The sequence below is a fragment of the Notolabrus celidotus genome, chromosome 11, assembly GCF_009762535.1.
Source record: "Notolabrus celidotus isolate fNotCel1 chromosome 11, fNotCel1.pri, whole genome shotgun sequence".
NCBI classification, from domain to species: domain Eukaryota; kingdom Metazoa; phylum Chordata; class Actinopteri; order Labriformes; family Labridae; genus Notolabrus; species Notolabrus celidotus.
This window is the reverse complement of record NC_048282.1, coordinates 36,957,657-36,973,634: the sequence shown is the minus strand read 5'-3', so window position 1 is coordinate 36,973,634 and position 15,978 is coordinate 36,957,657. Positions and strand designations below refer to the sequence as shown.

At 46.0% G+C, this 15,978-nt stretch overlaps 1 protein-coding gene across 1 annotated transcript; it reads left to right on the top strand.

Annotated features, from left to right (window-relative positions):
* Window positions 1-816: 816 nt before the first annotated feature.
* On the top strand, window positions 817-14,425 carry LOC117821423 (G-protein coupled receptor 37-like 1). Its single transcript, XM_034695674.1, has 4 exons — window positions 817-1,803; window positions 5,957-6,265; window positions 7,538-7,909; window positions 10,263-14,425. Exons 1-4 carry the CDS (start codon window positions 1,102-1,104, stop codon window positions 10,434-10,436), a joined length of 1,557 nt encoding a protein of 518 aa, XP_034551565.1. The 5' UTR covers window positions 817-1,101; the 3' UTR covers window positions 10,437-14,425.
* The last annotated feature ends 1,553 nt before the right edge of the window (window positions 14,426-15,978 follow it).

Here is a 15,978-nt window from a genome sequence, read left to right as displayed (position 1 = left end):
GGACTGTGGGAGTTTCTCAGGCCAAAGAGGGTTGGGGTCCATTGATATACTGTAGTAGAGTGGAGAGCAGAACCAGGATCCAAAACAAAGGAGCGCAGGGAGAAGCCAAAGTCTGTCCTCACTCTGCAGAAATGTTCCCACTGTGGAGCCGATTCTCACAAAACCCACAAACACACATTCAGAGAGTCTCCATCAGTATTCAAGGCAGAGGGTCTGCTCCTCAGCTGGCTGTGGGTCCCACTGAAACCACCACCAGAGGGCAGCACACTGAGACTGTGTGTGTGTGTGTGTGTGTGTGTGTGTGTGTGTGTGTGTGTGTGTGTGTGTGTGTGTGTGTGTGTGTGTGTGTGTGTGACAGAAAGTGAGAGCCAAAAAGAGCAAAAGAAAGTATGCATGCATGATTGTGCAGACAAATGTGTGTGTTTGTGAGAGTGCCAACCTTGTTTGCAGGCCTGTCAGAGACTCTGTGTGTGTGTGTGTGTGTGTGTGTGTGTGTGTGTGTGTGTGTGTGTGTGTGTGTGTGTGTGTGTGTGTGTGTGTGTCCTGACAAAAGCTCCATCCAGCCATACTGCAGAGGGCTGCTTGTTCCCAGAGACCCTCAGAGCTCCAGGACACCCAGTCTCTCTGCAAGCCTGCAGCCCAGAGACAGCAGCCCCTAACACGGACACGGACCTCCACCTGCTGCCCCCCCCCTCCTGCTGGAGCTCTAACACCACCTGTTTGATGGATTACTGACGGATGGGGAGAAACTGAGGCGAGTTTTAAAGTGGGGAACTTGAGAGTGTCGGGAGTTTAAAGAGAGGATCCTGAGAAGAGAAGAAGAGGGAGGAAAAGAGAGTTATCTGGACGACACACTTTTTATATATCAAGTGGACGCCATTCCTCGCCATTTCAAAGATCTGATGGATGTCATATAATCAGCTGCTACCAAGTTTTCGTGCCTTGACCAGGATCTAAAGACTTGGACCTTATCCAGCTGATATTTTAAATCCTGAACCCGGGTTTTTGGGACCATTTTCTGGATTTTTTCTGGCGTGTCGCACCAGTTCTGGTTTGGATCAAACATATTTAAGAGGACTTCATCACACTAAAACCTGCACCATGGCTCGGTCTGTGGGTCTGTGGATCTGCCTGTTCCTGCCTCTGTTAGTCACTGAAGGCAAAAGTGTCGGGCAACACGAGAGTCAGCGCCAGCCCATCGATAAACCTTCCTCGCACACCAAGATGGAACCCTTTTGGATTGCCAAGCAGCTCAAGGCCAGGGGTGACGCCCCCAATCAGAGCCTCCCCCTCCCTGAGATGTTGGACCTAGACGTGGATCAGCAGCGCCGCCGCCAGGTCCGAGGGGCCGACGAGGACGAGCAGCAGTCCACCTTCAGCCAGTCCTTTGAGAACGACTCTGTGACGGCGCCTCAGGACACCGAGTTTGACAACGGAACCAAAGTAGGAGCGGGAGACGACGACGATGACGGCAACCTTCACGGGAACTCCTCCAGGTCCGACAAAGACGCCCCGGGACTCTTTAATCCCTTCTACCCGCTGGTGGAGAGCTCGTACGCGGCCTATGCGGTCCTGTTTCTGGCCGGCCTGGTGCTGGCGGTGGGCGTGGTGGGAAACATGGCGGTCATGTGTGTCGTCTGGAACAACTACTACATGAGGTCAGCCTGGAACTACCTGCTGGCCAGCATGGCATTCTGGGACTTCCTGGTCCTGGTGCTCTGCCTTCCTGTGGTGGTCCTGAACCAGCTCTCGCATAGGAGGATCCTGGGTGACATCACCTGCCGCATGGTGCCTTATATGGAGGTGGGTGGGGCTAATGGAGGAAGTTACTTCAAACAGACTTGATGCTTTTGTGATAATAACTGAAGAAGGGCTGATGGATGGATGGAGGGAGGGAGGGAGGGAGGGAGGGAGGGAGGGATGGATGGATGGATGGATGGATGGAGGGATGGAGGAATGGATGGATGGAGGGATGGAGGGATGGATGGATGGATGGATGGATGGATGGATGGATGGATGGATGGATGGATGGAGGGATGGAGGGATGGATGAATGGATGGAGGGATGGATGGGCAACAGATGGAAGGATGGATGGATGAATGGTTGGTCGACAGATGGATGGATGGATGGATGGATGGATGGATGGATGGATGGATGGATGGATGGATGGGCAACAGATTATGGAGGGAGGGAGGGAGGGATGGATGGGCAAATGATAGATAGATAGATAGATAGATAGATAGATAGATAGATAGATAGATAGATAGATAGATAGATAGATAGATAGATAGATAGATAGATAGATAGATAGATAGATAGATAGATAGATAGATCGATCGATCGATCGATCGATCGATCGATCGATCGATCGATCGATCGATAGATAGATAGATAGGTGGATGGGAGGATGTTTGGATGGGTAGATAGATGATTGGATGGATGATTGGATGGATGGATGGATGGATGGATGGATGGATGGATGGATGGATGGATGGATGGATGGATGGATGGAAAAATGGGCAACAGATGATGGAGGGAGGGATGGATAGATTGATGGATGGATGGATGGAGGGATGGATAGATTGATGGATGGATGGATGGATGGATGGATGGAGGGATGGATAGATTGATGGATGGATGGATGGATGGATGGATGGATAGATTGATGGATGGATGGATGGATAGATGTAATAAATCTGAAACACACTGCTCGTAGAGATAGAGTTGTTCTTGTGTAATCATTGAGCAGAAGTATTAATTGGTGGTTGAGCTGCAGGAAAGTTCCTGATGTGTTGAAATAAGAAAGGGTTCATCCTCTGAGGACTTTGCATAATGAGAGAAGTTCATTACAAAGCGGTTCAGACATTCATTAGCTGTACATGTTTCTGTGTGTGACCTTTTGGTTCAACCAAGGTCAAACCTCTGACCGGGGTCAGAGTGTTCCAGAACAACACCAGACCCTGTGTGTGTTGTAGCTTCCACTCTTCATCCTTCCTAATTTGTTTTTTTGACTTTGGTTCTTATTTGTTCCAGAGTTATAATCCCTCCATGTGTGAAGTAGCTTTAGTTCGACTCTGAGAAACATCTGATAATGAAAGTAAATGTTAAACAGGGTCCAACAGGCTTCATGTGTTTTATCATGGAGGTGGGAATGTTTTGTATTTTAAGATGTTCAATGATTTTATGTTAATTGTAGGAGATTAATTCATATCACTCCTGTTCAGCTCTTCATCAGGGTCATTTTATGGCGACTACACTTTGCATCAGATCTTTTTCTCCTCAGGTCACCTTCAAACAAATCTTTCAATCTTGCATTTTAATGAAGGCCTTAAGGGATTCATGTAGGTCTTTAAATTATAAAAGCACACAGCAGGGACTGGAGCTTTGTTTTAGAGGGAGTCAGTTGGAATGGGGACTTGTAAATACGTCATGGCTTTACAGGAATAAGTCTGTTGTGCATTGTATCCATGTGGCGGCCATATTGGAAGTTCTCAGCTCAAAGGATGGATTAATTTGTGTTGATGTCTGAACAGTCTGTCAGACGGGAGATTTGGAGGTGCCAAAAGTAAACAAAATGTGTTTACTTTCTCGATGTGAACAAACACCCCCACCTTCTTGCTAGACTAGACTAGACTAGACTAGACTAGACTAGACTAGACCAGTCTAAACATGTGCTGGATTGTTGTTGTTTTTTGGGAGACCCAGAGGTAAAATCGATGTTTCTCACCCTGGGAAGACAACAAATACAACTCCTGTGTTTATCTCTGTAACAAAGTGCTCATGTAAATGAAGACTATACTCAAAGGACCAAAACAACCATCTGTATTCTCCAGGTTTGATCTAAATGTAGTTTTAGAGTTTAATGTTAACACCAGCTGACCGTTTGGTCTCATGGAGAATTGTTTTGCAGGAAGTGGACTGGTTGTTGTGGATTCTTCACCCACAGTAGTGAATCTTTTGACTTGTGTCATGTTTGCCATCAGTATTAAGTCGTGGAAGAACTCAACATTATTTTTAGTTTGTTGATTTGTAGTTCAAGGAAGGTTAAAACTTTTACAATTATTGGAAAACAGCAGATAAAATCACAGTGTCTGTTGGGTCTTTGGTAACCCAAACGTCCATCAAGGGGCCACCAAGCCTTTTTCAATCTTTGAGGTGTCCTTAAAGTTTTGAACGGGAACAGATGGACTCAGAGTGGCAACAAAATGATGAACATGTTGATTACATCTGATTTATTCTCTCCCTCTTCCTCCTCAGTCTGTAGGATGCTTTATGAGACTTCCATGGACCCCAGTCCTCAGAGTGATGGTGTGAATATCGTCATATGTTGTGTGAATGGACGGATCGGACTGTGCTGTTGTCGCCATTATGAAAGTCATGGTGGTCACTGTGTCGAGGAGAATCCATCTTTTCAGTCCCTGTGAGATCAACTGTTGGTTTATTTCTGTCAGGAGATGATTTTCTAAAAACATAGAGTAAAAATATTAAATATGTTGTGTTGTGGACTTTACTTTTTTAAAGTTTTGGTAGAACACCGAAATAAATTCTGTCCTCTTCACAGGGCTAACCATGTTTATCTATGATACCATTACAATGAGAGTCACCTGTGAGTGGATTACAGGTGATGTTTCAGATTAATGGGGTGATGAATCTTCTCTCCATGAAGGAAAATGACCTGGATTGGGGTGAAATGGACTTTCAGCTGTTTTCATGCTGATTAATGAGGCCAGGTTACAAAGTATAAACATGTATTTGGATATTTTACTCATACAAACAACCCGCCTCTAAAAAATGAGCTGTGACCTGACCAGGAGGTCGAGAGAAAGTGTCTAAGGTTGATGAAACTTTAATAATAATAATAATTCATTTTATTTATAGGCGCCTTTCTGGACACCCAAGGTCACCTTACAACATAGCAATAATAAAAGCAACTCAACACTAAATAAATACAGACATCAGAATAAAGATACAATACTAGAAAGATGAAAGGGGGAGGGGAAGTCATTCCAGTCTCAAGGAGACGGATTAGAGTGAGCATGCCTGGAGGGAAAGGTGAGTTTTAAGGCAGGATTTAAAGGTGGGGGGCCGAGCGGCTGAAGGCTCTCGACCCCATGGTGGTCAAGCGAGCAGGTAGGAGGGTGAGTTGGGTGGAAGAGGAGGACCTGAGACTACGGTAGGGTGGGTATGTTGGTATGGAGGAGGACCTGAGGAGCTTGGTTGTTGATGGTCTTGTAGGTGAGGAACAGAATCTTAAAGATGATGTTGTATTTAATGGGAAGCCAGTGGAGCTGCTGCAGGACAGGTGTGATGTGCTTGGTGGAGGGGGGTCTGGTGAGGATGTGGGCAGCAGAGCTTTGAACCAGTTGAAGTTTATGGATGGATTTGTCTGGTAAACCAATAAGAAGGGAGTCACAGTAATCTAGACGGGAGGGGAGCAGGGTGTGAACCAGAAGGGATGTAGTGTTGGGGGAGAGAGACGGACGCAGGTGAGAGATGTTACAGAGATGGAAGTATGCTGACCGGGTGACATTAGTGATGTGGGACTGGAATGTGTGCTGTCGAGGACACAGGAGGATTAGGGGAAGAAGCCAAGATGGCGACAGTCCATGGAGTAGTGCTCAGAGCTTGGTGGTAACAAAACAAACTTCCTAGTGAAGTTCTTAAAAAACAACAGGAATGAAAAGTAGGGACTGAAGATGTGTAAATCAGAAACAGCTGCTGTAACTGCAGACATGCTAACATGAGTAAAACTAGAACTTCAGAGGTCTGGTGAACCCAGATTCTACATCAGCCTAGTGTCTGTGCTTTTCTGTTTTCCAAGACCCAGCTGGGCGTGCATCAACCTCCTGAAGGAACAAATAAATCCTAACAAGTTGTAAAAAATGATTTGACTACTTGGAGATCACGCAAGAACAGAAACAGGAACATTAACCTCTTGGTGTTGTTTCCTCTGCAGGCCGTGTCTCTGGGCATCACCTCCTTCACTCTGTGCGCTCTGGGCATCGATCGTTTCCACGCCGCCACCTCCTCGTCCCAGCCCAAGGCGCGGCGGGTGGAGCGCTGCCGCTCCGTGCTGCTGAAGCTGATTCTCGTGTGGCTCGCCGCTCTGCTGCTGTCCAGCCCCGAGATCTTCCTGTGGCAGCTGAGCCAGGCCGTGTCCCCGTCCACCGGAAGACTGGTCGACTCCTGCACCATCACCCCGTCCTCCCCCCTGACCCTTTACCTGCCCGACTCCCTCCACTCTCTGCTGCTCAGGTATCACCAGGTGAGGACGTCAGACACACGAAGGTTTGACTGGACTCACAAAAGGAGTCTTGGGTGTAGATTTCATATCACACTGTTATTCCTGCTCTGCTTTTGGGATTGAGTTTGGTTCTAAAATCTAGAATATAATTTAAAATCCTTCTTCTGACCAACAAAGCCCTTAAAAATCAGACACCCTCGTATCTTAAAGAGCTCATAGTGCCCTGTTACCCCTCCAACATGCAGGCCTGCTCATCGTACCTAAAGTCTCTAAAAGTAGTATGGGAGGTAGAGCCTTCAGTTATCAGGCCCCTCTCCTTTGGAATCATCTACCAGTCAGGGTCCGGGAGGCAGACCCCCTCTCTACTTTTAAGAGTAGGCTTCAAACTTTCCTTTTTGATAAAGCTTATAGTTAGAGCTGGATCAGGCTTGGACCAGGTCTTAGTTACGCTGCTATAGGCTTAGACTGACACACTGGGATCCTGTCTTTCCCTCTCTCTCCTCTCTCTGCCTGTCTCTCACTTTAACTCTTCCTGTCCCATTAAAGTTTCTGAGCTGCCGTAGACGTCCCCCTGCTGCGGACGTTCAGGACTCCAGCTGATACGGACATGCCGGACTCCAGCTGCTACAACTACTACTATCCGTCTCCCCACTATCATCTCTCTCTCTCTTCATCTCCCTCTATCCCTCTCTCCAACTCGGTCTCAGCAGATGTGTGTCTAACATGAGTCTGGTCCTGCTGGAGGTTTCTGCCTGTTAAAGGAAGTTTGTCCTCTCCGCTGTAACTAGCTAAATACTGTGAGGTGTAATGCTCATGGTGGATTAAGGTGGGGTCAGACTGAGTCTGATCCTGTCTTGGTGTTGGGTCTCTGTTCATAATTTGACATAGAGTGGTCTAGACCTGCTCTGTTTGTAAAAGCGTCCTGAGATAACGTTTGTTGTGATTTGGTGCAAATAAAGGTTGATTGATTGATTGATTCTAGTCCGTCACAATATGATCACTGATCTGCTGTTTTGCAATCTACATACACAAAAACCAAGACCTAACCAAACTTTGAGCATTGCACCAAACTAAATGGCGACACTATGCAGAAAGGAAGAGCAAAGACGAGTCCCTGAGGTCGCCAGAAGCTAAAAGGATAAGACTAGATTTTGTAGGTTTTGTAGGTTTTGTAGGTTTTGTAGGTTTTGTAGGTTTTGTAGGTTTTGTAGGTTTTGTCCAAAGGCACATGAGATCTGGTGACTCTTTTGTCTAAGCTGAAGCGTTTGATAACTTGCTGCGTCGTCCTTTCAGGGCCGTATGTGGTGGTGTTTCGGCTGCTACTTCTGCCTCCCCGTCCTCTTCACCATCCTCTGCCAAATGGCCACACGCAACGTCAACAGCGACTCCAGCTCCGCCGAAAAGAAGCGCAACCAAGACGACCGCTCCTCCAATCAGAAGCGCCAGCAGCACCAGGCGGTGGAGCGGCAGCTGAACTGCACTCTGTTGGCGTTGGCCGTGGTTTACGGCGTGTGCGCTCTGCCCGAACACGTCTGCAACATCACGCTGGCCTACACGCACATCACCGTCTCCGAGGACACGGCCGCCATGCTGGCTCTGCTGCATCACTTCCTGTTGTTCTTTAAGTCATCGGTGACGCCGGTGCTGCTGCTGTGTCTGTGTAAGGTGAGTCAGAGAGGTCCTGGTCCAGAGTCTAAAGGTGAAGGACAGATGGTAACACCTGTCCCAGTTTGACCCGGTGCTGTGGGGCTACAAGGTTTTACAGACTAACATAGATCCAGGAAAGGTCCAAAGAAGTAAGAAAAACTGATCTAGAGCCCAAAGTAGAACCAAACAGCAACATGAACACTCAACAAACACTTCAAATCCACTTATTTAATGTGTCCGGGCTCCACTTTGGTCCAGATGTTCAATCGTTCACACTGGGTACAAAGGTTCAAGGTTCAAGGTTCAAGGTAAAGGTTACTCTACACAGGCAGCCAGGACCTGGGTACGACCTGCTTCCCTTTGCCTCATATCAACCCCTTCTCTCTCTTCCCCATTTCCTTATCTAGAAAAGAGAGAGAGAAAGCCCCAAAGGACAACCTTTAAAATGCAATATGACATCCAGTTATCAGTTTGTCTCCATCGGAAGAGCCACGATGTAAGACGACCCTCACAGACTTTATCCAGGGGTTTCAGGAAGACAACAAGAAAACAGGATAACGAACCTGGATGTAGAATTTATAAAGGACCGCTGTCCAACTCCAGTGGGGCGGACATACCTCTCAGTTTTAGTATTTGACTGTCTTGGCCAGAAACCTTCCCAATTCAAGGATTCTAGAGTAAAGAGAGACGATTGTGTCCGGACTATGATGGTAGTGATGGATGGATGGATGGATGGATGGATGGATGGATGGATGGATGGATGGATGGTAGTGATGGATGGATGGATGGATGGATGGATGGATGGATGGATGGATGGATGGATGGTAGTGATGGATGGATGGATGGTAGTGATGGATGGTAGTGATGGATGGATGGATAGATGGATGGATGGATGGATGGATAGATGGATGGTAGTGATGGATGGATAGATGGATGGATGGATGGATGGATGGATGGATGGATGGATGGATGGATGGATGGATGGATGGATGGATGGATGGATGGTAGTGATGGATGGATGGATGGATGGATGGTAGTGATGGATGGATGGATAGATGGATAGATGATGGATGGATAGATGGATAGATGATGGATGGATAGATGATGGATGGATGGATGGATGGATGGATGGATGGATGGATGGATGGATGGATGAATGGATGGTACTGATGGTAGTGATGGATGGATGGATGGATGGATGGATGGATGGATGGATGGATGGATGGATGGATGGATGGTAGTGATTGATGGATAGATGGATGGATGGATGGATGGATGGATGGATGGATGGATGGTAGTGATGGATGGATGGATGGTAGTGATGGATGGATGGATAGATGGATAGATGATGGATGGATAGATGGATAGATGATGGATGGATAGATGATGGATGGATGGATGGATGGATGGATGGATGGATGGATGGATGAATGGATGGTACTGATGGTAGTGATGGATGGATGGATGGATGGATGGATGGATGGATGGATGGATGGATGGTAGTGATGGATGGATGGATGGATGGATGGATGGATGGATGGATGGATGGATAGATGGATGGATGGATGGATAGATGATGGATGGATGGATGAATGGATGGTACTGATGGTAGTGATGGATGGATGGATGGTACTGATGGTAGTGATGGATGGATGGATGGATGGATGGATGGATGGATGGATGGATGGATGGATGGATGGTACTGATGGTAGTGATGGATGGATAGATGGATAGATGGATGGATGGATGGATGGATGGATGGATGGTAGTGATGTGAGATCATACAGACCAACATCAGCATGTAACTGAGCCTGGAAGCCCTCTGAGACCCCTTTTAGACTGAGGCAGCTTCAGGGCCGGTTTGGAGCCGGCGCTCAATTGAGAACTGGTTTTTAGTGTTTCGACTGCGGGTGAACCGGCTCCCGGCCGGAGAAACCAGTTCCAGAGCGGCTCCAACTCTTTGCTGAGGGAGGAGACTTCATGCATCAGAAATGCACCGAGCAGCACGGACACATTCTGTCCAATGCTGATGTTTCCAGCTGTTACAGTGATGCTGCTCTGTAAAGGGGAACTCTGCGGGCTCCATGCAGCACACACACACACACACACACACAGTTTCATATACTCACTTCCTTTATTTCTCCCAGTCCGCCCCCCATGCCTCGGGATCACTGAGTGTGTATTAAGACAGACAAAGCATCTCCACTTCCTCCCATTCTATAAAATCAGGACCTGTATCTAAAAGAGAAAGTGTTCCTGCACACATCCCCCACGAAAACCTCGACCCAGTTCTGTTTTTGAGTCCACACTAACTTGAACTGGTCCCACAGTGAGAAGCAGAGTCTCTGAAGTCTGTGTTGTTGTGTTTCAGGCTCTGGGTCAGGCCTTCATGGACTGCTGCTGCTGCTGCTGTCAGGAATGTCAGCCAACCACATCTCAGGGCTCGCCAAGCTCCGCCCAGGTCAAACTGAAGGCAGCCAATGAGACGTCCATCTTCTTCGACAAGGCTAAAGAAACGTCGGCCATCTTGTCCATCTCCAGCTAGAGGCACAGATCTCTATTAAACCATCCGTCCATGAATCAATCCAGCCATTCAGCTCCTCCTCTTCCTGTCAGCTGTTTCTCCTCCATCTTTAGTTTCACTCCAACGACTCCCTCTTCCTTTTCTCTCTTCTTCCAGAGCACCTCTGCATCAATGATCACCTTCCTCTTCCTCTTCCTCTTCCTCTCTGTCCACTCCTCCTCCTCTACCAGATTACCGTTTGTATGATATTCTTCTATGGACACAGTGTTTTGTTCCCCTCCAGCTTCATGTCTGTGCAGGGAATGATGTTTAATCTGTAGTGAGATTAGATTAATGTTGCTGTACTTGCACAACCTGCTGGAGTAAAAGCAGGAGCCTGTTTCAGGACTCTCTGAGCGGACTCTTCCCCTGACTTCCTGCAGAACGGATGGACCTGAGCGTGGATCGTCTTCTGACAGCTGAAACTTTAAAGGGCCGTGTCCTTTCAACACATTTTTTTACCCTTGCAGCGCCAACAACCAGTTTGTCCTCAGTAAAGACCAAGTAGATATCTGAAGTCCTTCCCTTCTTGATTCTGATTGGTTGGTGAGAGGGAAGTGGCATTAACAAGCCTGAGAGTGCTCCAACAGTTGAACCATTATCCATTGAACAGTTTTTAACTTGAGACACTGAGCACCAAGCTGCATTGATTCACATCAAAATCAGGCGCTGAAGGCATAAAAATGCTGTAAATGGACACAGGCCCTAACTGTTATAACAGAGAGTATTAGACAGCAGCTGTTCCTCCTGATAGAAGCTCTGATGAAAACTTAAGAGTGATCTTAAGCTCCAATGATGAGGTTTTCAAGTCTAATGTCAACGTTGAGTTCACAGGTGAAACTGAAACAGGCTGTAATGGCTGCAAACGAATCCTTGGTGCTTGTTTTTGTCTCTGAAAGACTCAGGTTGTTATTCTAAGAGTTCTAACAACATTAAATAACAGCCACCCTATCGTACTGACCGAACCATGGTTTTACCAGACACAACACAGGAGTTACTGGTTCACCACTGCCTCCATTTGTTTGTTTTTGAGTGTTTTATTGTGTTAAGTTGTTCAATCCAATCAAACCATTTAAAAAATCACACAGACTGACTGATCGCTGCAGCAGTAGATCAACATCTGAGTTGTGTTTGGAGGTAAAAGTCATGTTTTTGTTAATAGATGGTGATTTTGGATGGAGGATTGTTGCCAGACTCTTAGAATAACAACCTGAGCCTGTCAGGGACAAACACAAGAACTGTTAGTGGATTCACTTCAACAGGGAACATCTGCCACCAAGCATGTCATTTCAGCCATTACAGCATGTTTTACTGGAGCATTAAGACCCCGAACCCTTCAACAAATTGGGCCTAGGTTTTAAAACTCTGGAGAACCAATGTGTAAACCTTGTTGCTTGAGGCTGCTAACCCCCAACAGATTACATGACACAGGATTATAATTGTCAGTGAAAGGACTCTATGGCTGTGTTTCCACCCAGCGCTCCAGTTTGGTTCAGTCCAGTTTGGTCTGATTTTGGATCTTGTTTGCGTTTCCAAAGCCAACTGTTCCCTTGGGCGTGTTCGCTGCATGGCGGCTCTGGAACGAATTGATTTTCAATTTGCTGTTCAGACCGCCAGCGTGAGCAGCACCAAAAACCGACAGGATAGCGGGCGCACTGACTTTTTTCCTCTAGCTGTGCAGAGATCCTGGCCGAAATGGACAGAAAAGAGAGAAGCTGAGGGCTGAATTGGTTCTGTATATTTATGTCACAAGCAGGACAAATATATTGGTGTTACTTCTGGAGTGCTTTTCAAAGTAAAAACCCCTTATTCCAGAAAGAGACAGGTATTTAATGAAAGAAGTAACTTACACAGCTCCTTATTCGAGCCTAAGGGGAACTTTAGTTGGGAAAAGCTGGCAGCAGGTCGGCTGCAGGTACGCTTTGTTAATTATTAAATAACATCAGGTCACAGGAAATATTTCTTCTTGTGCAATCTCCCTCCCCATGTGCATCCACCTCTGTGCCCCTCTCTCTGCTCAGCTGGTGTCTGTATCAGGATTCCCTGATCTGAATAAAAGCGTACATTAAACAGAGTCCTAAGTCATTAAGATACATCATTAACTGATCAAGTAACATCAGGTTAGAGAGATATAATCCAGTGTCACCTTTTCTCCCCCGAAATACTCCGGAGTGTCTAACTCCACCCTTCAGGGGTGTATCCCACGCTCAGTACCCCAACAGGCGAGGGCGATAAAGGTAGAACGGATCAGTTATGTTGGTACCTTTCCAAACTTCTGTCCATGATGATAAAAATACTTGTGTACCATGCTGAACCGAACTGAACTGGACTACCTGGTGGAACTGTTTATGCTCATGTGCCTTCAGAGACAGCACAGGTTCATTATTGTCACTAAAGGGAGTAAAGGGGCGAAGGTTTGAGATCTAAAGAGTGTTTGAACAGGAATCAGACCGCCTCAGTGTTGAGGTGGTCTCTCTGTACAGGAAGATAAAACGCATAGGAAGATTAAAGTTGATTAATATTTGTTTAGAGCAGAGCTTTCACACTGAGACTGTCGAGAGAAGATATGAGTGTAGCTGTTCTAATGCTAGAAATATGAAACTAATTATTGAACGACAGGATCAAAGTAGTCATGCTTTCTGTGATTTCATGAGGATGTCTGTCTTTTTTTAATGTCCAGTGTCACAGCGGTAGCTTCACAGAAATATAATGTGTGTCAGAGCCGACTGTGCCTTAGTATCTCCTCATTAACAGACAATCCCTCTCTCTGAGGCGACATCAACGAGTACTGGAAGAACAGGAAGTAGCCTTATTGTTCAAGATCCCCAACAGGACAAAAAGTCAACCCGTGACGCCGTTTATTCCAGACCTCCGATAGTCAGAGTCTGGTCCTGTAGGATCGGTTGGGAGTCTACTTGTGTTGGTGAGAGTCAGGATGAGGGGCGTGTTTTAAGGAATGCACCATGTTAAAGAAGGTCTTTAAAAGTCGGGCTGGATGAGTGTATTTGTGAGAGAGAGAAAGAGACTGCAGCACGTTTGGAGCTGAAACTAGTCCCTGACTGTTGGGGTTTCTGAATATCCGGCAAGTCTTTGGGATGCAAAGATCCAGGAGGGGAAGTCCATGCTTTGCCGGGTCTGAAACAACATTTCAATGCTTGTTTGTTGATGTAGTCTGGATCCACCATTTCCTCTCTAGAGTTTAAAGAATTCAACGTTGCTTCTCTCGCTTCATTCAGATCTCTGAACTGACTTTTTAAAAGATTGCACCACTGAGGAATTTCCATGTTCTTTGGTGTTTGTGGAGATAGAGTAAATAAGGCGGAGGAGGCCGAGTGAACAAACAGAGCAATGCTAATTTTAGATTTTGAATCAGGCAGAGAACCAGACAAAGCTAGGAGGAGACATTTAGCAGTCTTAGCTAATTGTTTGGAAAGGTTTGAGGCTTCCTGTGAAAATGACACACAAATCCATTCTATGATTTTATTTTTGTTGTTGCAGAAATAAAGAAATGATCATCCTCTCCCTTCTGGCTCAGAATAACTCGCCTCATTTTAACTCTTTCAGTAGACAGTGACACCAGAACACCTGCTAACCCCGGCTCATGTGAAACCATGTGGACCTTTTTCAGACTGAACTTTCATGAAGCTGTTTTCGTCTGTGATTCAAACTCCTGTTTTCATTCACACGTGGTAAATATATTTGTTAAGTTGATTCATTTTTATGGAAGCTGTAAATGAGAGGCACACTAAGAGTTAAAGTCCCACTGGTGTGTTGTTTGACTTTGTTGTGAATATGAACACAGTTTGACATTAAAGTCTGGATTTTCTTTCCTAACTTTTTAATAAAGGGACGACCACACAAACAGATCCTCTGTGCCTGACTCAGACTTTGTCTCTCTTAACTGTACAGGATGGAGGGGGCGGTACGGTACAAATTAATGTGCATTATTAAAACCTTCTGATGCAATGATTACTCAAAGTGAAATTCATTTTCCATCGACTGAGAGAGATGAGTCAAAGCTCAAGTTTTACTGAAGGAAAGTTTCATCTGATGAGTAATCGATTGAAAACATCAACAGAGAGTACGTAGACAAAGAGACAAGTCAGGAACTCCAAGGTGCATTTGGGGGAGACACACAAGCATTAAACATTTGAAGCTAATGATGTAGAGTCAGCTTTACATGGCGCCATATTTACCTACTACTGCAGAATCACTTTGAATGAACTACAGCACGCACTGAAACCTCTGTTTGGATCAAACTCCACCAAGAGTTATGGTTCAATCCATCCACCATCAGGACATGATTGTTCAAAGATGAAGTTCTATGATTAAAACTGCTCAGATATAAGCTGAAGGTACACCATGAGAAAGAATGGGATCTGTGCCCTCTGTGTGAGGGTACCCTTCAGTGTTTATGTGTTAGGTACCTCTTAGCTTCAGGAGCTTTGTGTCCTACTTTCAAACACAAGGTTGGATCTCTCTTAAAGGTGACATATCCTGCAACATGGACTTCTTAATGGTTCTCTCCCTGAAATCTGTGTCCCTGTCTACAAACCCCCTGAAGAGTCAAAGACTCCATTCTGCCCCTGTTCTGATTTCTCCACCTTTCTGTAAATGTGTGCTGAAACCAGCCGTTTCAGTTTTCAGTGTTTTTCATACGTCACAACGCCATCCGGTCTGTAACAGGAAGTCAGAGCTCGGAGCTTGTTCAGCCCATAGACTGTATAAAATACAACTCAACCCCTCCTCCGTTTTTCATTCCCTGCACACATGTGTGCTAACAAGGAGCTTAGGAGGGAGGCATGCTAGTTGGAGGCTGTCTTAATAAACACAAAGGTCGCTTTGACTCCCCACGTCTGCAGATTTGAAGATCTAGTGGATGATTTTTAGTTTGCATGGAAAAGTGCTAGCGCTAGTTAGCATAGCCACATAGCTACATGTTGGTAGCTGTGTACCAAGACACACGTCGACATGCTGACAAATAAAACAACAAGAAACACTAAATCTGTGACCAATGGTTCAGAAAGGTCCTGCTGCAGGCGCCTCTCCATCAGGATCAGATTCTGGATCAGATTCAGAGGGTTGAAGTAACGCGGGTCTGTGAGCAGCCGTGTATATTCAGCCAACATGTAAACATTAGATCAACGTGCTGGACAGCCTGAGGCACACCCACTTCCTGAGGGGGCGTGGTCAGAGGGAAAACAGACTGTTCTGAGGAGGGACTGAAGAAGAGGGTTCTTCAGGCAGACCAGAATCTGATTTCAAAGTGTTTTTTTGAGCATAAACTTTAAAGACATGTTTTGGGGACCTCTTAGACCAAGATATGTTGATGAAAAAAGCGTGATATGTCACCTTTAAGGATCTACCCCGCCGTTTCAAGGTACCCTTCGTCTCTTCTTTAAGTGTAAAATAAAAGGTAAGATCTGTTATAAGGGAACATTAATCCTCAGCTGGTCTGGGAACGCCTCGGTATCCTCCCAAAAGAGCTGGTAGACTGGTAACCTTGCGACCCGGACCCGGATGA